Raw genomic sequence first — 21,921 nt, forward strand, 5'->3', positions numbered from 1 at the left:
GCCAAAGGTCTTGATTTGTAAATAAAACGCTTAGTTTATTGAATGGATAAGGTAACTTACAAAAAGAATCTGTAGCAACGGCACTGCACTACATAGAGGCTACATATCATTATTATAGTTATGCGGCTGGCTGGCGCTCTAATCAACGCCGGACAGGCAAAGAAACACACCACACGAAATATTCAATGGACTTTTAGTATGTATGCATATGGTAAATAGAAATATGGATGTTACAATCAAATCAGTGTTCTCTGTTCGCCGTTCCCAGAAAAGTTATGCCACGTAGTTGTACTGGTTCTGATTATCCTTGTCGCGCTCCATGTAGTCTCGATCGATGAGCGACTCAATGCGTTACTTTAAATCAGCGGGCTGTAAGGGAAGAAAAGGGGCATTCAATTTGAATACAAATTAAGTCGAAAGTCGAGACTGGTAAACGCACCTTGACGGGGAAGGTTAGCTGATTGAACAGCTCGGTGATGAGTAGATTGTGGCTTAACGTTTTACGCATCTTCATGATGCGCACAATGGCCGCATCTATCTGGTATTGACGGTCCTGGAATACACGCTCCTCGGTCGCCTTGTTTTCTTCATTCTAATCGGATGGTGTGGTGTGGGGAGGGGGTGGGGAGGGGGGGGGGAATACATCAGTTTGCTGTTTATTTGGGTAGCTTAAATAGTGAAACCTACCGTCTCTTTCATCTGTATCTGATTGATTTTGATTCTAAACAATTTGTTTGAACTCGTTATTAAAATCAAACTGGTCGCCATCCTCGATCAATCGACCTTTTGGTGTTTTCGTTATGACTCGGGCGCCTCCACAGGCCAGCGACTGGAGTGTTCGGCGCAACTCTCCATCCTCGATCATGGTTGCGGCTAATATCTCCTCGTAGCTAAGCACCGGCTTATCGTTGAACAAGAGCAGCACCAGAGCCTGAAACAGCGAAACCAAAAGCTCTTTTGGACCCTGCGTAATACGGTATTAAGATCAGTTGAGGACAAAGATTCGAATGCGTTCGTTTTTCACTTACCGCCTCAAACTGCGCACGCAGCATGCAGTTGCCCAGCGTCGGCTGCCATTGTAGCTTTCGTCCGCTATGCTTTTCCAAATAAAACTTGTTGAATATCTGCTGTGGATTGATGAGCTGTGGCGGCATTGTGACCTCCGTGGGCGCATATGTTGGCCAGTAGCCCATTGTCAGTAATCTGACGCACAGATCCAGGTTATGGACATCGCGATTGTTGCTGAGAGCGTGACCGCGGAACGCTGTATCCTTTAAAGTTTCCGCACAGCTCTGATGTGCCGTTTTTGACACGGCTAAGCAGACCGTATAGCATTGTTAGTTCGACCCATCTGTTGTCCTCCAGCAACGAGTCCAGACCCTTCTGCAGTATGGCCGTTAGGTGTTCGGCCAGCAGCTCCTTCTCTACATTGTATATAAGCGTAAGGGGACATTAGCCTTATGCCATCGAAGTAATACATGCACATACTTTGTGCTCGAGTGCAGCAAGCGCTCGTGTTCCTCGGCCAGACGCATGCTAACGTGCTTCAGGTAGCCGGGCACCTCCAGGTCCTGCATCATACGTTGACTCTCAGCCTTGTACAGTTGATTGGTGGCATCGAGGAACTTCTCCTCGAACGAACTGGAGTAGATCTGAAGATCGCACAGCATCCGTACCAAACTCTTGAGCAGACCGCGGTCCACAGACGCGCCCTGTCGTTCTTTTTCAATCAGCGTCAAGAGACCTTCGTATGCGAAAGAGGTCCAGCCCCATGTCCCATATTGTGTGGATAAATGAGTTTTGTAAAACATAGGTGCGATCCATGTACAAGAAGATGCTGCGTATCATGATCATCTGCTGGCAGAACGAGAGCCACCAGTTGTTGATTTTCTTCAGCAGCACCTGTAAGTTGGTCCAATGTCTAAACGTATGTTTATTTTGACGTTGCAGCCGACTTACCAGCTTGTCCATGCTGCCCCCAGTGAGCTCCTTCAGCTTGATATTGCGCTTCACATGCTGTTCGGTCAGCTCCTTGAGCTTCGTATACAGCTGGGCGTCCATTTTATGACTGCACATATTCACAACGGCCTGGTAGAGCTCCTCCAGTGAATATTTAATGGGCTTCGACAGTTGTATGGCGATAACGGCCTCCTCGAGCTTCACATACGTGTCCTCGGAATAGTTATCGGGCAGTGTGGGTTTATCTATGGATACAATAAGTACATAAGTTTGTTGGATAGTCATAACTAGAAATACCACCCACCTTTGAAGTTCCTAATCACTATCTTTTTGACATCGCCAGGCTTGCTGTTGTGGATAGCCCCCGTGCGATTAGTAAGTTTGAGGTAGTTGATGCCGATCGAATCTCGCCATGGTTCGAACCAAGCTTGGAGAAATTTGGCAGGCGTTCGCCGTTTGTGGACGATGAGTTCATTTTTTGGGCAGTAAAGGCACTGCGGCCCATCAATAAGGCGGCGGCACTCTCAGCCTTTTTCAGGCATGCAGCAATATTCTCGGTGTTCTCGTGCAGCTCTGTGGTATCCATAGGCTTATACTTTTTAGCAGCACTCATATTTCGGACTCACTGATGCCCACTGCCCACTGCAGGGGTGAACTCGTCTGCCTTTAACCCTTACCGTTCCAGTTAGCTGCCTCTTTGTACCGGTCGGTCGTCTCCCTGTTGTCCTGCACGGGTTATGTAGTTATTGCTTTGCATGCATAAAGTGCATTTATTGGCCTTCAAACTTGGAATCTACTTACCTTTGCAAGTACTTTTTCGGCACCCAAAACAAATTGCTCTAAAATGAGCCAACAAATGTATGTATGGTTCTTTCACAGTCGGGTCGGGATACGGTGACGTGACCTGCATACTCTGCCAAAGGTCTTGATTTGTAAATAAAACGCTTAGTTTATTAAATGGATAAGGTAACTTACAAAAAGAATCTGTAGCAACGGCACTGCACTACATAGAGGCTACATATCATTATTATAGTTATGCGGCTGGCTGGCGCTCTAATCAACGCCGGACAGGCAAAAAAACACACCACACGAAATATTTAATGGACTTTTAGTATGTATGCATATGGTAAATATAAATATGGATGTTACAATCAAATCAGTGTTCTCTGTTCGCCGTCCCCAGAAAAGTTATGACACGTAGTTGTACTGGTTTGTACATTAGTTTGCTGTTTATTTGGGTAGCTTAAATAGTGAAACCTACCGTCTCTTTCATCTGTATCTGATTGATTTTGATTCTAAACAATTTGTTTGTGAACTCGTTATTAAAATCAAACTGGTCGCCATCCTCCGTTGTACTTTCGTCCGCTATGCTTTTCCAAATAAAACTTGTTGAATATCTGCTGTGGATTGATGAGCTGTGGCGGCATTGTGACCTCCGTGGGCGCATATGTTGGCCAGTAGCCCATTGTCAGTATACTGACGCACAGATCCAGGTTATGGACATCGCGATTGTTGCTGAGAGCGTGACCGCGGAACGCTGTATTGATGTCGCGGCTCAGTTCCATGTCCTTGAACATGCCCTCCAGCTTCGACGTGAAGCCTCCGCCACATTCTTGTTTCAGTTTTGACAGCATACTCTTTTCCGAGTCCACGGAAGCCGACTTGCCCACAAGCAATCGCTTTGCCAGATCCTGGAGAAGGCACAGACGGACACATAATGGATGATTATAGAGTGCAAAAGCGAAAGCAAGTGTGCAATAATAACCTTCTTGTAAAAAGCCTCAAAGACATCCTTGCCGTGTATAAAGCGAAACAGGACCATGATATTGTCCAATGTCTTCTCAAGCTCTTCATCGGTGGTGCCCTTGTTGCCAGACCGTAGCTTCATGTCCACGTATTTTGCTAAGGAGTACAAGAATATGGAGTTACAGGACAAACCAAAGAAAGAAAAACAATTAAATGGTGACCTACCAATAAGTTCTGCTGGTTTATTGGCTCGCTGATTGATAAAGAACTCAAAGGCCTCGCGCAACGAATGCGTGAACTTTGTATTGCGTACAAGGCAATTGCGGACGATGTAATCCATTTTATCTTTAAATTCAAGCAGATCCTGCACCATGCTCTTATCCTTTTCCGGGTCAATGACAATGGTGCGTCCCTTTTTCTGAAATACATGCATAGTACGTAAAGATAAAAGAGGAGGAACGTTGTGAGTTGCTGCGGACACCGCAACTCTACGGTTATACCCGATACTAAGTCAGTATGGCTCTCCTCCGGCAGACGCCGCTAATATTAAACGACACGACAAAGAGTGCGTGCGAGAGAGACAGAAAATCAGTCTGAGCGTGACGTCGGGCGCTGCGTAGCCACTGCAAATTGATTTGTTCCTATTGGCTATAAAAATGATCTGATCTGATCCAGACTTTGCAATCTGATAGATATGGTCATTATCTATGATTCTGCGTTTTTAGTTTTCTCGAATGTGCAATATTGTGGATGCAACAGATTTTCGTCCTTTGTGTGGGCGGAAGGGGGTGGCGCGAAATTTTGAGATACACGTTTTATAGTTAGATCTAACAGGAGTGCGGATACCAAATTTGGTTACTCTAGCCTTAATAGTCTCTGAGATTTTTGAATATCCCCAGATTTTCGTCCTTTGCGGGGGCGGAAGGGGGTGTGGCGAAATTTTGAAACAAACTCGTCTCGGTCCGATATATTAGGAGTGTGGATACCAAATTTGGTTGCTCTAGCTTTTATAGTCTCTGAGATCTAGGCGCTAATGTTTTACTCTAAGCAAAGCCGGCTATGCTACGTGTGTGTTAGAGAGAGACAGGGCGAGAAAAAATGAAATTGTTTTCTTGATTCTGGCTATAATAATTATACGATCTGGTTCAGATTTTGCACTCTAGAAGATATAGTCATCTTCTACGATTCTGCGTTTTTAGTTTTCTCGTATCTTTAAAATTGTGGATGCCACAGATTTTCGCTCTTTGTGTGGGCGGAAGGGGGTGGGGCAAAGTTTTGAAATATTCTTGTAGCAGTGACATATCACAGAAGTCTGGATCCAAAACATCGTTGCTCTCGCTCTTATAGTCTTTGAGCACTAGGCGCTGAAGGGGACGGACAGACGGACAGACGGACGGACGGAGAGACGGACAGACGGACAGACGGACAGACAGACATGGCTCAATCGACTCGGCTATTGATTCTGATCAAGAATATATATACTTTATGGGGTCGGAAACGATTCCTTTTGGACGTTACACACATCCACTTTTACCACAAATCTAATATACCCCAATACTCATTTTGAGTATCGGGTATAATTAAGCAATGTGTAAGCAAGGACGAAGGAACCCTTAGCTAACCTTAATGTATCCGTTAAAGTTTCCGCACAGCTCTGATGTGCCGTTTTTGACACGGCTAAGCAGACCGTATAGCATTGTTAGTTCGACCCATCTGTTGTCCTCCAGCAACGAGTCCAGACCCTTCTGCAGTATGGCCGTTAGGTGTTCGGCCAGCAGCTCCTTCTCTACATTGTATATAAGCGGATGCCTAAGGGGAGGGAATCCAAACATTAGCTTTATGCCACCGAAGTAATACATGCACATACTTTGTGCTCGAGTCTAGATAGTGCAGCAAGCGCTCGTGTTCCTCGGCCAGACGCATGCTAACGTGCTGCAGGTAGCCGGGCACCTCCAGGTCCTGCATCATATGTTGACTCTCAGCCTTGTACAGTTGATTGGTGGCATCGAGGAACTTCTCCTCGAACGAACTGGAGTAGATCTGAAGATCGCACAGCATCCGTACCAAATTCTTGAGCAGACCGCGGTCCACAGACGCGCCCTGTCGTTCTTTTTCAATCAGCGTCAAGAGACCATCGACCGTACGCTTCTGGACGACGCTATTCTGAGCAAAGTGTATGCGAAAGAGGTCCAGCCCCATGTCTCATATTGAGTGGATAAATGAGTTTTGTAAAACATAGGTGCGATCCATGTACAAGAAGATGCTGCGTATCATGATCATCTGCTGGCAGAACGAGAGCCACCAGTTGTTAATTTTCTCCAGCAGCACCTGTAAGTTGATCCAATGTCTAAACGTATGTTTATTTTGACGTTGCAGCCCACTTACCAGCTTGTCCATGCTGCCCCCAGTGAGCTCCTTCAGCTTGATATTGCGCTTCACATGCTGTTCGGTCAGCTCCTTGAGCTTCGTATACAGCTGGGCGTCCATTTTATGACTGCACATATTCACAACGGCCTGGTAGAGCTCCTCCAGTGAATATTTAATGGGCTTCGACAGTTGTATGGCGATAACGGCCTCCTCGAGCTTCACATACGTGTCCTCGGAATAGTTATCGGGCAGTGTGGGTTTATCTATGGATACAATAAGTACATAAGTTTGTTGGATAGTCATAACTAGAAATACCACCCACCTTTGAAGTTCCTAATCACTATCTTTTTGACATCGCCAGGCTTGCTGTTGTGGATAGCCCCCGTGCGATTAGTAAGTTTGAGGTAGTTGATGCCGATCGAATCTCGCCATGGTTCGAACCAAGCTTGGAGAAATTTGGCAGGCGTTCGCCGTTTGTGGACGATGAGTTCATGTTTTGGGCAGCAAAGGCACTGCGGCCCATCAATAAGGCGGCGGCACTCTCAGCGTTTTTCAGGCAAGCAGCAATATTCTCGGTGTTCTCGTGCAGCTCTGTGGTATCCATAGGCTTACACTTTTTAACAGCACTCATATTTCGGACGCACTGATGCCCACTGCCCACTGCAGGGGTGAACTCGTCTGCCTTTAACCCTTACCGTTCCAGTCAGCTGCCTCTTTGTACCGGTCGTTCGTTTCCCTGTTGTCCTGCACGGGTTATGTAGTTATTGCTTTGCATGCATAAAGTGCATTTATTGGCCTTCAAACTTAGAATCTCCTTACCTTTGCAAGGACTTTTTCGGCACCCAAAACAAATTGCTCTAAAATGAGCCAACAAATGTATGTATGGTTCTTTCACAGTCGGGTCGGGATACGGTAACGTGACCTGCATACTCTGCCAAAGGTCTTGATTTGTAAATAAAACGCTTAGTTTATTGAATGGATAAGGTAACTTACAAAAAGAATCTGTAGCAACGGCTCTGCACTACATAGAGGCTACATATCATTATTATAGTTATGCGGCTGGCTGGCGCTCTAATCACACCGAAACACACCACACGAAATATTCAATGGACTTTTAGTATGTATGCATATGGTAAATAGAAATATGGATGTTACAATCAAATCAGTGTTCTCTGTTCGCCGTTCCCAGAAAAGTTATGCCACGTAGTTGTACTGGTTCTGATTATCCTTGTCGCGCTCCATGTAGTCTCGATCGATGAGCGACTCAATGCGTTTCTTTAAATCAGCGGGCTGAAAGGGAAGAAAAGGGGCATTCAATTTGAATACAAATTAAGTCGAAAGTCGAGACTGGTAAACGCACCTTGACGGGGAAGGTTAGCTGATTGAACAGCTCGGTGCTGAGTAGATTGTGGCTTAACGTTTTACGCATCTTCATGATGCGCACAATGGCCGCATCTATCTGGTATTGACGGTCCTGGAATACACGCTCCTCGGTCGCCTTTTTTTCCTCATTCTAATCGGTGGGGTAGGGGGGGGGGAGGGGGGGAATACATCAGTTTGCTGTTTATTTGGGTAGCTTAAATAGTGAAACCTACCATCTCTTTCATGTGTATCTGATTGATTTTGATTCTAAACAATTTGTTTGAACTCGTTATTAAAATCAAACTGGTTGCCATCCTCGATCTCTCGACCTTTTGGTGTTTTCGTTATGACTCGGGCGCCTCCACAGGCCAGCGACTGGAGTGTTCGGCGCAACTCTCCATCCTCGATCATGGTTGCGGCCAATATCTCCTCGTAGCTAAGCACCGGCTTATCGTTGAACAAGAGCAGCACCAGAGCCTGAAACAGCGAAACCAAAAGCTCTTTATGTAAACTTTTAATAGCACGGTTTTATTATGTTCTTCTTTCTTGATCGGCGTATTCGAATGAATGCGTGTTGGCATATCGATACTTGTCGAGGACAAGTATCGATATATCGAGTAGATTGGTATTTCTTATAATACTATCGATAAGTAAATCTTAAACTAAAATTCAAATCTTATAAACTAATATTCATATCTTACATTTTGGACCCTGCGTAATACGGTATTAAGATCAGTTGAGGACCAAGATTCGAATGCGTTCGTTTTTCACTTACCGCCTCAAACTGCGCACGCAGCATGCAGTTGCCCAGCGTGGGCTGCCATTGTAGCTTTCGTCCGCTATGCTTTTCCAAATAAAACTTGTTGAATATCTGCTGTGGATTGATGAGCTGTGGCGGCATTGTGACCTCCGTGGGCGCATATGTTGGCCAGTAGCCCATTGTCAGTATACTGACGCACAGATCCAGGTTATGGACATCGCGATTGTTGCTGAGAGCGTGACCGCGGAACGCTGTATTGATGTCGCGGCTCAGTTCCATGTCCTTGAACATGCCCTCCAGCTTCGACGTGAAGCCTCCGCCACATTCTTGTTTCAGTTTTGACAGCATACTCTTTTCCGAGTCCACGGAAGCCGACTTGCCCGCAAGCAATCGCTTTGCCAGATCCTGGAGAAGGCACAGACGGACACATAATGGATGATTATAGAGTGCAAAAGCGAAAGCAAGTGTGCAATAATAACCTTCTTGTAAAAAGCCTCAAAGACATCCTTGTCGTGTATAAAATGAAACAGGACCATGATCTTGTCCAATTTCTTCTCAAGCTCTTCATCGGTGGTGCCCTTGTTGCCAGACCGTAGCTTCATGTCCACGTATTTTGCTAAGGAGTACAAGAATATGGAGTTACAGGACAAACCAATGAAAGAAAAAAAAATAAATGGTGACCTACCAATAAGTTCTGCTGGTTTATTGGCTCGCTGATTGATAAAGAACTCAAAGGCCTCGCGCAACGAATTCGTGAACTTTTCATTGCGTGCAAGGCAATTGCGGACAATGTAATCCATTTTATCTTTAAATTCAAGCAGATCCTGCACCATGCTCTTATCCTTTTCCGGGTCAATGACAATGGTGCGTCCCTTTTTCTGAAATACATGCATAGTACGTAAAGATAAATTAGGCAATGTGTAAGCAAGGACGAAGGAACCCTTAGCTAACCTTAATGTATCCGTTAAAGTTTCCGCACAGCTCTGATGTGCCGTTTTTGACATGGCTAAGCAGACCGTATAGCATTGTTAGTTCGACCCATCTGTTGTCCTCCAGCAACGAGTCCAGACCCTTCTGCAGTATGGCCGTTAGGTGTTCGGCCAGCAGCTCCTTCTCTACATTGTATATAAGCGGATGCCTAAGGGGAGGGAATCCAAACATTAGCCTTATGCCATCGAAGTAATACATGCACATACTTTGTGCTCGAGTCTAGATAGTGCAGCAAGCGCTCGTGTTCCTCGGCCAGACGCATGCTAACGTGCTGCAGGTAGCCGGGCACCTCCAGGTCCTGCATCATACGTTGACTCTCAGCCTTGTACAGTTGATTGGTGGCATCGAGGAACTTCTCCTCGAACGAACTGGAGTAGATCTGAAGATCGCACAGCATCCGTACCAAACTCTTGAGCAGACCGCGGTCCACAGACGCGCCCTGTCGTTCTTTTTCAATCAGCGTCAAGAGACCATCGTATGCGAAAGAGGTCCAGCCCCATGTCTCATATTGAGTGGATAAATGAGTTTTGTAAAACATAGGTGCGATCCATGTACAAGAAGATGCTGCGTATCATGATCATCTGCTGGCAGAACGAGAGCCACGAGTTGTTGATTTTCTCCAGCAGCACCTGTAAGTTGGTCCAATGTCTAAACGTATGTTTATTTTGACGTTGCAGCCGACTTACCAGCTTGTCCATGCTGCCCCCAGTGAGCTCCTTCAGCTTGGTATTGCGCTTCACATGCTGTTCGGTCAGCTCGACAGTTGTATGGCGATAACGGCCTCCTCGAGCTTCACATACGTGTCCTCGGAATAGTTATCGGGCAGTGTGGGTTTATCTATGGATACAATAAGTACATAAGTTTGTTGGATAGTCATAACTAGAAGTTCCACCCACCTTTGAAGTTCTTAATCACTATCTTTTTGACATCGCCAGGCTTGCTGTTGTGGATGGCCCTCGTGCGATTAAGTAAGTTTGAGGTAGTTGATGCCGATCGAATCTCGCCATGGTTCGAACCAAGCTTGGAGAAATCCTCGGTCGCCTTTTTTTCCTCATTCTAACCGGATGGTGAGGGGGAGGGGGGGGGAATACATCAGTTTGCTGATAGTTAGCTTAAATAGTGAAACCTAACATCTCTTTCATGTGTATCTGATTGATTTTGATTCTAAACAATTTTTTTGAACTCGTTATTAAAATCAAACTGGTCGCCATCCTCGATCTCTCGACCTTTTGGTGTTTTCGTTATGACTCGGGCGCGTCCACAGGCCAGCGACTGGAGTGTTCGGCGCAACTCTCCATCCTCGATCATGGTTGCGGCCAATATCTCCTCGTAGCTAAGCACCGGCTTATCGTTGAACAAGAGCAGCACCAGAGCCTGAAACAGCGAAACCAAAAGCTCTTTTGGAGCTGTTTCGAATGCGTTCGTTTTTCACTTACCGCCTCAAACTGCGCACGCAGCATGCAGTTGCCCAGCGTGGGCTGCCATTGTAGCTTTCGTCCGCTATGCTTTTCCAAATAAAACTTGTTGAATATCTGCTGTGGATTGATGAGCTGTGGCGGCATTGTGACCTCCGTGGGCTCATATGTTGGCCAGTAGCCCATTGTCAGTATACTGACGCACAGATCCAGGTTATGGACATCGCGATTGTTGCTGAGAGCGTGACCGCGGAACGCTGTATTGATGTCGCGGCTCAGTGCCATGTCCTTGAACATGCCCTTCAGCTTCGACGTGAAGCCTCCGCCACATTCTTGTTTCAGTTTTGACAGCATACTCTTTTCCGAGTCCACGGAAGCCGACTTGCCCACAAGCAATCGCTTTGCCAGATCCTGGAGAAGGCACAGACGGACACATAATGGATGATTATAGAGTGCAAAAGCGAAAGCAAGTGTGTAATAATAACTTTCTTGTAAAAAGCCTCAAAGACATCCTTGCCGTGTATAAAGCGAAACAGGACCATGATCTTGTCCAATGTCTTCTCAAGATCTTCATCGGTGGTGCCCTTGTTGCCAGACCGTAGCTTCATGTCCACGTATTTTGCTAAGGAGTACAAGAATATGGAGTTACAGGACAAACCAAAGAAAGAAAAAAAATTAAATGGTGACCTACCAATAAGTTCTGCTGGTTTATTGGCTCGCTTATCAAAGGCCTCGCGCAACGAATTCGTGAACTTTTCATTGCGTGCAAAGCAATTGCGGACAATTGTAACGGTTGCGGTTGGACAATACCGATGCAAAATAGGTTATCGCTATGGTGCTCGGATATCGCATGCAATAACCTTGGGCCAATTATCGCTGCAGGGCATAGTATAGTTGGGGTGGGTGCAAGCAAGCTCGAGGTAGGGAACAGCTGAGCTGAGCTGCCGTAAGTGCTGTGCAGCGCATCGCAACGGAGCTTTCGAAGCCGAGCTTTAAGATCGGTAAGCTCTTATTTAAGCAGTGCAAAAGCACCAGAACGTTATCTTTCGAAAATTTTAATCTGTGCAGCCGGTGGCTATCTCCGCGTCGGTAGCAAATATATAACTAAATCGACCACGTGTAAGCCCAAAAGAAAAGAAAAGTAACCCAAATCAGTGCCACAAAGACAAACCGAAAAGAAATAAAACGGAACGGGGAAAATCCCACACGGTGGGCGCGCCGCAAAAATCGGTCGAAAATTAATAATCGTGCGCCGAGAAAACTGGCAAGAAACTACCCTGGCGAAAAGTGCATATTTGCCTCGACTCGCCAGCAAGTGTTGTTCTTGTTGCAAACCCGTGCGTCGCGCAGCTCTGCCAGGAGAACCCAACGCTCGTGTCTCCGTGGAAAAGTCCGAAAAACTGGTATGTTACAGTGCCCTGTAGGGAAAATTTAGATTTTTTTCTTAGCCCTCGTGGTTTTGGTTCTGTTTCGCCCATAGGGCCCTGGCCCCGAGCGGTAGCCACCCGGCTCTCCCCAAAGTTCTGCCCCACCCACACCAAACTCCCACCCTTGACGGGAGTACTCTTCGGAGTCGACCTTGGTGTGGGGCGGAGATTTTTTGTCCCTTTTGGAGTCGTTGAAGCATCCACCTGCCCGGCGACATAACCTCCACCGGCCATCACCCTGGCGCCATATCTAACGTACGCGCATAGAGGGCATAGAGGGCATAGAGATCACCCCCCCCTATGCGCCGCTAACTCGCTGTCTGCGACGGCCTAGAAGACGCCGCCACGGATCCGGACCCAGATTTCGTAGCATAGTGTAGTTTTAATTGTAATTTTTTTTGGTTCCTTCTGAGCACTTATATGACTATGTAACTTTCCTTAACTCTGCGTCACAGTCCTACCTCGATAGGCGGGAATGTGAAAGTTCTCAAAGCGGAATTTATTTTTTCGGGTTAGGGACCGAAAAACTTAATCATAAAGTAACAGACTACAAAAAAAAAAAAAAAAAAAAAAAAAAAAAAAACCTTTTTCATACCCCCCCTACTTACCAATCCCCCTCCGCCCTGGGCACACAATGTAATCCATTTTATCTTTAAATTCAAGCAGATCCTGCACCATGCTCTTATTCTTTTCCGGGTCAATGACAATGGTGCGTCCCTTTTTCTGAAATACATGCATAGTACGTAAAGATAAGTTAAGCAATGTGTAAGCAAGGACGAAGGAACCCTTAGCTAACCTTAATGTATCCGTTAAAGTTTCCGCACAGCTCTGATGTGCCGTTTTTGACACGGCTAAGCAGACCGTATAGCATTGTTAGTTCGACCCATCTGTTGTCCTCCAGCAACGAGTCCAGACCCTTCTGCAGTATGGCCGTTAGGTGTTCGGCCAGCAGCTCCTTCTCTACATTGTATATAAGCGGATGCCTAAGGGGAGGGAATCCAAACATTAGACTTATACCATCGAAGTAATACATGCACATACTTTGTGCTCGAGTCTAGATAGTGCAGCAAGCGCTCGTGTTCCTCGGCCAGACGCATGCTAACGTGCTGCAGGTAGCCGGGCACCTCCAGGTCCTGCATCATACGTTGACTCTCAGCCTTGTACAGTTGATTGGTGGCATCGAGGAACTTCTCCTCGAACGAACTGGAGTAGATCTGAAGATCGCACAGCATCCGTACCAAACTATTGAGCAGACCGCGGTCCACAGACGCGCCCTGTCGTTCTTTTTCAATCAGCATCAAGAGACCATCGTATGCGAAAGAGGTCCAGCCCCATGTCCCATATTGAGTGGATAAATGAGTTTTGTAAAACATAGGTGCGATCCATGTACAAGAAGATGCTGAGTATCATGATCATCTGCTGGCAGAACGAGAGCCACCAGTTGTTGATTTTCTCCAGCAGCACCTGTAAGTTGGTCCAATGTCTAAACGTATGTTTATTTTGACGTTGCAGCCGACTTACCAGCTTGTCCATGCTGCCCCAGTGAGCTCCTTCAGCTTGATATTGCGCTTCACATGCTGTTCGGTCAGCTCGACAGTTGTATGGCGATAACGGCCTCCTCGAGCTTCACATACGTGTCCTCGGAATAGTTATCGGGCAGTGTGGGTTTATCTATGGATACAATAAGTACATAAGTTTGTTGGATAGTCATAACTAGAAATACAACCCACCTTTGAAGTTCTTAATCACTATCTTTTTGACATCGCCAGGCTTGCTGTTGTGGATGGCCCACGTGCGATTAAGTAAGTTTGAGGTAGTTGATGCCGATCGAATCTCGCCATGGTTCGAACCAAGCTTGGAGAAATTTGGCAGGCGTTCGCCGTTTGTGGACGATGAGTTCATATTTTGGGCAGTAAAGGCACTGCGGCCCATCAATAAGGCGGCGGCACTCTCAGCCTTTTTCAGGCATGCAGCAATATTCTCGGTGTTCTCGTGCAGCTCTGTGGTATCCATAGGCTTATACTTTTTAGCAGCACTCATATTTCGGACTCACTGATGCCCACTGCCCACTGCAGGGGTGAACTCGTCTGCCTTTAACCCTTACCGTTCCAGTCAGCTGCCTCTTTGTACCGGTCGGTCGTCTGCCTGTTGTCCTGCACGGGTTATGTAGTTATTGCTTTGCATGCATAAAGTGCATTTATTGGCCTTCAAACTTGGAATCTCCTTACCTTTGCAAGGACTTTTTCGGCACCCAAAACAAATTGCTTAAAATTTAGCCAACAAATGTATGTATGGTTCTTTCACAGTCGGGTCGGGATACGGTGACGTGACCTGCATACTCTGCCAAAGGTCTTGATTTGTAAATAAAACGCTTAGTTTATTGAATGGATAAGGTAACTTACAAAAAGAATCTGTAGCAAAGGCTCTGCACTACATAGAGGCTACATATCATTATTATAGTTATGCGGCTGGCTGGCGCTCTAATCACACCGAAACACACCACACGAAATATTCAATGGACTTTTAGTATGTATGCATATGGTAAATAGAAATATGGATGTTACAATCAAATCATCTCGATCGATGAGCGACTCAATGCGTTTCTTTAAATCAGCGGGCTGAAAGGGAAGAAAAGGGGCATTCAATTTGAATACAAATTAAGTCGAAAGTCGAGACTGGTAAACGCACCTTGACGGGGAAGGTTAGCTGATTGAACAGCTCGGTGATGAGTAGATTGTGGCTTAACGTTTTACGCATCTTCATGATGCCCGCATCATGGCAGCATCTATCTGATATTGACGGTCCTGGAATACACGCTCCTCGGTCGCCTTTTGTTCCTCATTCTAATTGGAGGGGGGGGGGGGGGAATACATTAGTTTGCTGTTTATTTGGGTAGCTTAAATAGTGAAACCTACCGTCTCTTTCATCTGTATCTGATTGATTTTGATTCTAAACAATTTGTTTGTGAACTCGTTATTAAAATCAAACTGGTCGCCATCCTCGATCTCTCGACCTTTTGGTGTTTTCGTTATGACTCGGGCGCGTCCACAGGCCAGCGACTGGAGTGTTCGGCGCAACTCTCCATCCTCGATCATGGTTGCGGCTAATATCTCCTCGTAGCTAAGCACCGGCTTATCGTTGAACAAGAGCAGCACCAGAGCCTGAAACAGCGAAACCAAAAGCTCTTTTGGACCCTGCTTAAGACGGTATTAAGATCAGTTGAGGACCAAGATTCGAATGCGTTCGTTTTTCACTTACCGCCTCAAACTGCGCACGCAGCATGCAGTTGCCCAGCGTGGGCTGCCATTGTAGCTTTCGTCCGCTATGCTTTTCCAAATAAAACTTGTTGAATATCTGCTGTGGATTGATGAGCTGTGGCGGCATTGTGACCTCCGTGGGCGCATATGTTGGCCAGTAGCCCATTGTCAGTATACTGACGCACAGATCCAGGTTATGGACATCGCGATTGTTGCTGAGAGCGTGACCGCGGAACGCTGTATTGATGTCGCGGCTCAGTTCCATGTCCTTGAACATGCCCTCCAGCTTCGACGTGAAGCCTCCGCCACATTCTTGTTTCAGTTTTGACAGCATACTCTTTTCCGAGTCCACGGAAGCCGACTTGCCCACAAGCAATCGCTTTGCCAGATCCTGGAGAAGGCACAGACGGACACATAATGGATGATTATAGAGTGCAAAAGCGAAAGCAAGTGTGCAATAATAACCTTCTTGTAAAAAGCCTCAAAGACATCCTTGCCGTGTATAAAGCGAAACAGGACCATGATATTGTCCAATGTCTTCTCAAGCTCTTCATCGGTGGTGCCCTTGTTGCCAGACCGTAGCTTCATGTCCACGTATTTTGCTAAGGAGTACAAAAATATAGAGTTACAGGACAAACCAAAGAAAGAAAAAAAATTAAATGGTGACCTACCAATAAGTTCTGCTGGTTTATTGGCTCGCTGATTGATAAAGAACTCAAAGGCCTCGCGCAACGAATGCGTGAACTTTGTATTGCGTACAAAGCAATTGCGGACAATGTAATCCATTTTATCTTTAAATTCAAGCAGATCCTGCACCATGCTCTTATCCTTTTCCGGGTCAATGACAATGGTACGTCCCTTTTTCTGAAATACATGCATAGTACGTAAAGATAAATTCAGCAATGTGTAAGCAAGGACGAAGGAACCCTTAGCTAACCTTAATGTATCCGTTAAAGTTTCCGCACAGCTCTGATGTGCCGTTTTTGACACGGCTTAGCAGACCGTATAGCATTGTTAGTTCGACCCATCTGTTGTCCTCCAGCAACGAGTCCAGACCCTTCTGCAGTATGGCCGTTAGGTTTTCGGCCAGCAGCTCCTTCTCTACATTGTATATAAGCGGATGCCTAAGGGGAGGGAATCCAAACATTAGCCTTATGCCATCGAAGTAATACATGCACATACTTTGTGCTCGAGTCTAGATAGTGCAGCAAGCGCTCGTGTTCCTCGGCCAGACGCATGCTAACGTGCTGCAGGTAGCCGGGCACCTCCAGGTCCTGCATCATACGTTGACTCTCAGCCTTGTACAGTTGATAGGTGGCATCGAGGAACTTCTCCTCGAACGAACTGGAGTAGATCTGAAGATCGCACAGCATCCGTACCAAACTATTGAGCAGACCGCGGTCCACAGACGCGCCCTGTCGTTCTTTTTCAATCAGCGTCAAGAGACCATCGTATGCGAAAGAGGTCCAGCCCCATGTCCCATATTGAGTGGATAAATGAGTTTTGTAAAACATAGGTGCGATCCATGTACAAGAAGATGCTGCGTATCATGATCATCTGCTGGCAGAACGAGAGCCACCAGTTGTTGATTTTCTCCAGCAGCACCTGTAAGTTGGTCCAATGTCTAAACGTATGTTTATTTTGACGTTGCAGCCGACTTACCAGCTTGTCCATGCTGCCCCCAGTGAGCTCCTTCAGCTTGATATTGCGCTTCACATGCTGTTCGGTCAGCTCGACAGTTGTATGGCGATAACGGCCTCCTCGAGCTTCACATACGTGTCCTCGGAATAGTTATCGGGCAGTGTGGGTTTATCTATGGATACAATAAGTACATAAGTTTGTTGGATAGTCATAACTAGAAATACAACCCACCTTTGAAGTTCTTAATCACTATCTTTTTGACATCGCCAGGCTTGCTGTTGTGGATGGCCCCCGTGCGATTAAGTAAGTTTGAGGTAGTTGATGCCGATCGAATCTCGCCATGGTTCGAACCAAGCTTGGAGAAATTTGGCAGGCGTTCGCCGTTTGTGGACGATGAGTTCATATTTTGGGCAGTAAAGGCACTGCGGCCCATCAATAAGGCGGCGGCACTCTCAGCCTTTTTCAGGCATGCAGCAATATTCTCGGTGTTCTCGTGCAGCTCTGTGGTATCCATAGGCTTATACTTTTTAGCAGCACTCATATTTCGGACTCACTGATGCCCACTGCCCACTGCAGGGGTGAACTCGTCTGCCTTTAACCCTTACCGTTCCAGTCAGCTGCCTCTTTGTACCGGTCGGTCGTCTGCCTGTTGTCCTGCACGGGTTATGTAGTTATTGCTTTGCATGCATAAAGTGCATTTATTGGCCTTCAAACTTGGAATCTCCTTACCTTTGCAAGGACTTTTTCGGCACCCAAAACAAATTGCTCTAAAATGAGCCAACAAATGTATGTATGGTTCTTTCACAGTCGGGTCGGGATACGGTGACGTGACCTGCATACTCTGCCAAAGGTCTTGATTTGTAAATAAAACGCTTAGTTTATTGAATGGATAAGGTAACTTACAAAAAGAATCTGTAGCAACGGCACTGCACTACATAGAGGCTACATATCATTATTATAGTTATGCGGCTGGCTGGCGCTCTAATCAACGCCGGACAGGCAAAGAAACACACCACACGAAATATTCAATGGACTTTTAGTATGTATGCATATGGTAAATATAAATATGGATGTTAAATCAAATCAGTGTTCTCTGTTCGCCGTTCCCAGAAAAGTTATGCCACGTAGTTGTACTGGTTTGTACAACAGTTTGCTGTTTATTTGGGTAGCTTAAATAGTGAAACCTACCGTCTCTTTCATCTGTATCTGATTGATTTTGATTTTAAACAATTTGTTTGAACTCATTATTAAAATCAAACTGGTCGCCATCCTCGATCTCTCGACCTTTTGGTGTTTTCGTTATGACTCGGGCGCCTCCACAGGCCAGCGACTGGAGTGTTCGGCGCAACTCTCCATCCTCGATCATGGTTGCGGCCAATATCTCCTCGTAGCTAAGCACCGGCTTATCGTTGAACGAGAGCAGCACCAGAGCCTGAAACAGCGAAACCAAAAGCTCTTTTGGACCCTGCGTAATACGGTATTAAGATCAGTTGAGGACCAAGATTCGAATGCGTTCGTTTTTCACTTACCGCCTCAAACTGCGCACGCAGCATGCAGTTGCCCAGCGTGGGCTGCCATTGTAGCTTTCGTCCGCTATGCTTTTCCAAATAAAACTTGTTGAATATCTGCTGTGGATTGATGAGCTGTGGCGGCATTGTGACCTCCGTGGGCGCATATGTTGGCCAGTAGCCCATTGTCAGTATACTGACGCACAGATCCAGGTTATGGACATCGCGATTGTTGCTGAGAGCGTGACCGCGGAACGCTGTATTGATGTCGCGGCTCAGTTCCATGTCCTTGAACATGCCCTCCAGCTTCGACGTGAAGCCTCCGCCACATTCTTGTTTCAGTTTTGACAGCATACTCTTTTCCGAGTCCACGGAAGCCGACTTGCCCACAAGCAATCGCTTTGCCAGATCCTGGAGAAGGCACAGACGGACACATAATGGATGATTATAGAGTGCAAAAGCGAAAGCAAGTGTGCAATAATAACCTTCTTGTAAAAAGCCTCAAAGACATCCTTGCCGTGTATAAAGCGAAACAGGACCATGATCTTGTCCAATGTCTTCTCAAGCTCTTCATCGGTGGTGCCCTTGTTGCCAGACCGTAGCTTCATGTCCACGTATTTTGCTAAGGAGTACAAGAATATGGAGTTACAGGACAAACCAAAGAAAGAAAAAAAATTAAATGGTGACCTACCAATAAGTTCTGCTGGTTTATTGGCTCGCTGATTGATAAAGAACTCAAAGGCCTCGCGCAACGAATTCGTGAACTTTTCATTGCGTGCAAAGCAATTGCGGACAATGTAATCCATTTTATCTTTAAATTCAAGCAGATCCTGCACCATGCTCTTATCCTTTTCCGGGTCAATGACAATGGTGCGTCCCTTTTTCTGAAGTACATGCATAGCACGTAAAGATAAATTAAGCAATGTGTAAGCAAGGACGAAGGAACCCTTAGCTAACCTTAATGTATCCGTTAAAGTTTCCGCACAGCTCTGATGTGCCGTTTTTGACACGGCTAAGCAGACCGTATAGCATTGTTAGTTCGACCCATCTGTTGTCCTCCAGCAACGAGTCCAGACCCTTCTGCAGTATGGCCGTTAGGTTTTCGGCCAGCAGCTCCTTCTCTACATTGTATATAAGCGGATGCCTAAGGGGAGGGAGTCCAAACATTAGCCTTATGCCATCGAAGTAATACATGCACATACTTTGTGCTCGAGTCTAGATAGTGCAGCAAGCGCTCGTGTTCCTCGGCCAGACGCATGCTAACGTGCTGCAGGTAGCCGGGCACCTCCAGGTCCTGCATCATACGTTGACTCTCAGCCTTGTACAGTTGATTGGTGGCATCGAGGAACTTCTCCTCGAACGAACTGGAGTAGATCTGAAGATCGCACAGCATCCGTACCAAATTCTTGAGCAGACCGCGGTCCACAGACGCGCCCTGTCGTTCTTTTTCAATCAGCGTCAAGAGACCTTCGTATGCGAAAGAAGTCCAGCCCCATGTCCCATATTGAGTGGATAAATGAGTTTTGTAAAACATAGGTGCGATCCATGTACAAGAAGATGCTGCGTATCATGATCATCTGCTGGCAGAACGAGAGCCACCAGTTGTTGATTTTCTCCAGCAGCACCTGTAAGTTGGTCCAATGTCTAAACGTATGTTTATTTTGACGTTGCAGCCGACTTACCAGCTTGTCCATGCTGCCCCCAGTGAGCTCCTTCAGCTTGATATTGCGCTTCACATGCTGTTCGGTCAGCTCCTTGAGCTTCGTATACAGCTGGGCGTCCATTTTATGACTGCACATATTCACAACGGCCTGGTAGAGCTCCTCCAGTAAATATTTAATGGGCTTCGACAGTTGTATGGCGATAACGGCCTCCTCGAGCTTCACATACGTGTCCTCGGAATAGTTATCGGGCAGTGTGGGTTTATCTATGGATACAATAAGTACATAAGTTTGTTGGATAGTCATAACTAGAAATACCACCCACCTTTGAAGTTCTTAATCACAATCTTTTTGACATCGCCAGGCTTGCTGTTGTGGATGGCCCCCGTGCGATTAAGTAAGTTTGAGGTAGTTGATGCCGATCGAATCTCGCCATGGTTCGAACCAAGCTTGGAGAAATTTGGCAGGCGTTCGCCGTTTGTGGACGATGAGTTCATGTTTTGGGCAGTAAAGGCACTGCGGCCCATCAATAAGGCGGCGGCACTCTCAGCCTTTTTCAGGCATGCAGCAATATTCTCGGTGTTCTCGTGCAGCTCTGTGGTATCCATAGGCTTATACTTTTTAGCAGCACTCATATTTCGGACTCACTGATGCCCACTGACCACTGCAGGGGTGAACTCGTCTGCCTTTAACCCTTACCGTTCCAGTTAGCTGCCTCTTTGTACCGGTCGGTCGTCTCCCTGTTGTCCTGCACGGGTTATGTAGTTATTGCTTTGCATGCATAAAGTGCATTTATTGGCCTTCAAACTTGGAATCTCCTTACCTTTGCAAGTACTTTTTCGGCACCCAAAACAAATTGCTCTAAAATGAGCCAACAAATGTATGTATGGTTCTTTCACAGTCGGGTCGGGATACGGTGACGTGACCTGCATACTCTGCCAAAGGTCTTGATTTGTAAATAAAACGCTTAGTTTATTGAATGGATAAGGTAACTTACAAAAAGAATCTGTAGCAACGGCACTGCACTACATAGAGGCTACATATCATTATTATAGTTATGCGGCTGGCTGCCGCTCTAATCAACGCCGGACAGGCAAAGAAACACACCACACGAAATATTCAATGGACTTTTAGTATGTATGCATATGGTAAATAGAAATATGGATGTTACAATCAAATCAGTGTTCTCTGTTCGCCGTTCCCAGAAAAGTTATGCCACGTAGTTGTACTGGTTCTGATTATCCTTGTCGCGCTCCATGTAGTCTCGATCGATGAGCGACTCAATGCGTTTCTTTAAATCAGCGGGCTGAAAGGGAAGAAAAGGGGCATTCAATTTGAATACAAATTAAGTCGAAAGTCGAGACTGGTAAACGCACCTTGACGGGGAAGGTTAGCTGATTGAACAGCTCGGTGATGAGTAGATTGTGGCTTAACGTTTTACGCATCTTCATGATGCGCACAATGGCCGCATCTATCTGGTATTGACGGTCCTGGAATACACGCTCCTCGGTCTCCAGCAGCACCTGTAAGTTGGTCCAATGTCTAAACGTATGTTTATTTTGACGTTGCAGCCGACTTACCAGCTTGTCCATGCTGCCCCCAGTGAGCTCCTTCAGCTTGATATTGCGCTTCACATGCTGTTCGGTCAGCTCGACAGTTGTATGGCGATAACGGCCTCCTCGAGCTTCACATACGTGTCCTCGGAATAGTTATCGGGCAGTGTGGGTTTATCTATGGATACAATAAGTACATAAGTTTGTTGGATAGTCATAACTAGAAATACAACCCATATTTGAAGTTCTTAATCACTATCTTTTTGACATCGCCA

At 46.2% G+C, this 21,921-nt stretch overlaps 1 protein-coding gene and 5 pseudogenes across 1 annotated transcript; all 6 read right to left on the bottom strand.

The window, feature by feature from the left end:
* Positions 1 to 10: 10 nt before the first annotated feature.
* Positions 11 to 6,614, bottom strand: LOC117190867 (annotated as a pseudogene).
* LOC117190864 lies at positions 1,252 to 6,965 on the bottom strand (annotated as a pseudogene).
* A 54-nt stretch (positions 6,966 to 7,019) lies between these two features.
* On the bottom strand, positions 7,020 to 17,574 carry LOC117190861 (annotated as a pseudogene).
* On the bottom strand, positions 10,334 to 14,285 carry LOC117190870 (annotated as a pseudogene).
* A 203-nt stretch (positions 17,575 to 17,777) lies between the features above and the next one.
* On the bottom strand, positions 17,778 to 20,758 carry LOC117190862 (annotated as a pseudogene).
* A 282-nt stretch (positions 20,759 to 21,040) lies between these two features.
* Positions 21,041 to 21,820, bottom strand: LOC117190866 (cullin-4A-like). Its single transcript, XM_033395892.1, has 3 exons — positions 21,674 to 21,820; positions 21,470 to 21,616; positions 21,041 to 21,399 (listed from the first exon to the last, which is right to left on the bottom strand). Exons 1-3 carry the CDS (start codon positions 21,683 to 21,685, stop codon positions 21,304 to 21,306), a joined length of 255 nt encoding a protein of 84 aa, XP_033251783.1. The 5' UTR covers positions 21,686 to 21,820; the 3' UTR covers positions 21,041 to 21,303.
* Positions 21,821 to 21,921: the final 101 nt, after the last annotated feature.

The sequence above is a fragment of the Drosophila miranda genome (genome assembly GCF_003369915.1).
Source record: "Drosophila miranda strain MSH22 chromosome Y unlocalized genomic scaffold, D.miranda_PacBio2.1 Contig_Y1_pilon, whole genome shotgun sequence".
Classification (NCBI taxonomy): Eukaryota; Metazoa; Arthropoda; class Insecta; order Diptera; family Drosophilidae; genus Drosophila; species Drosophila miranda.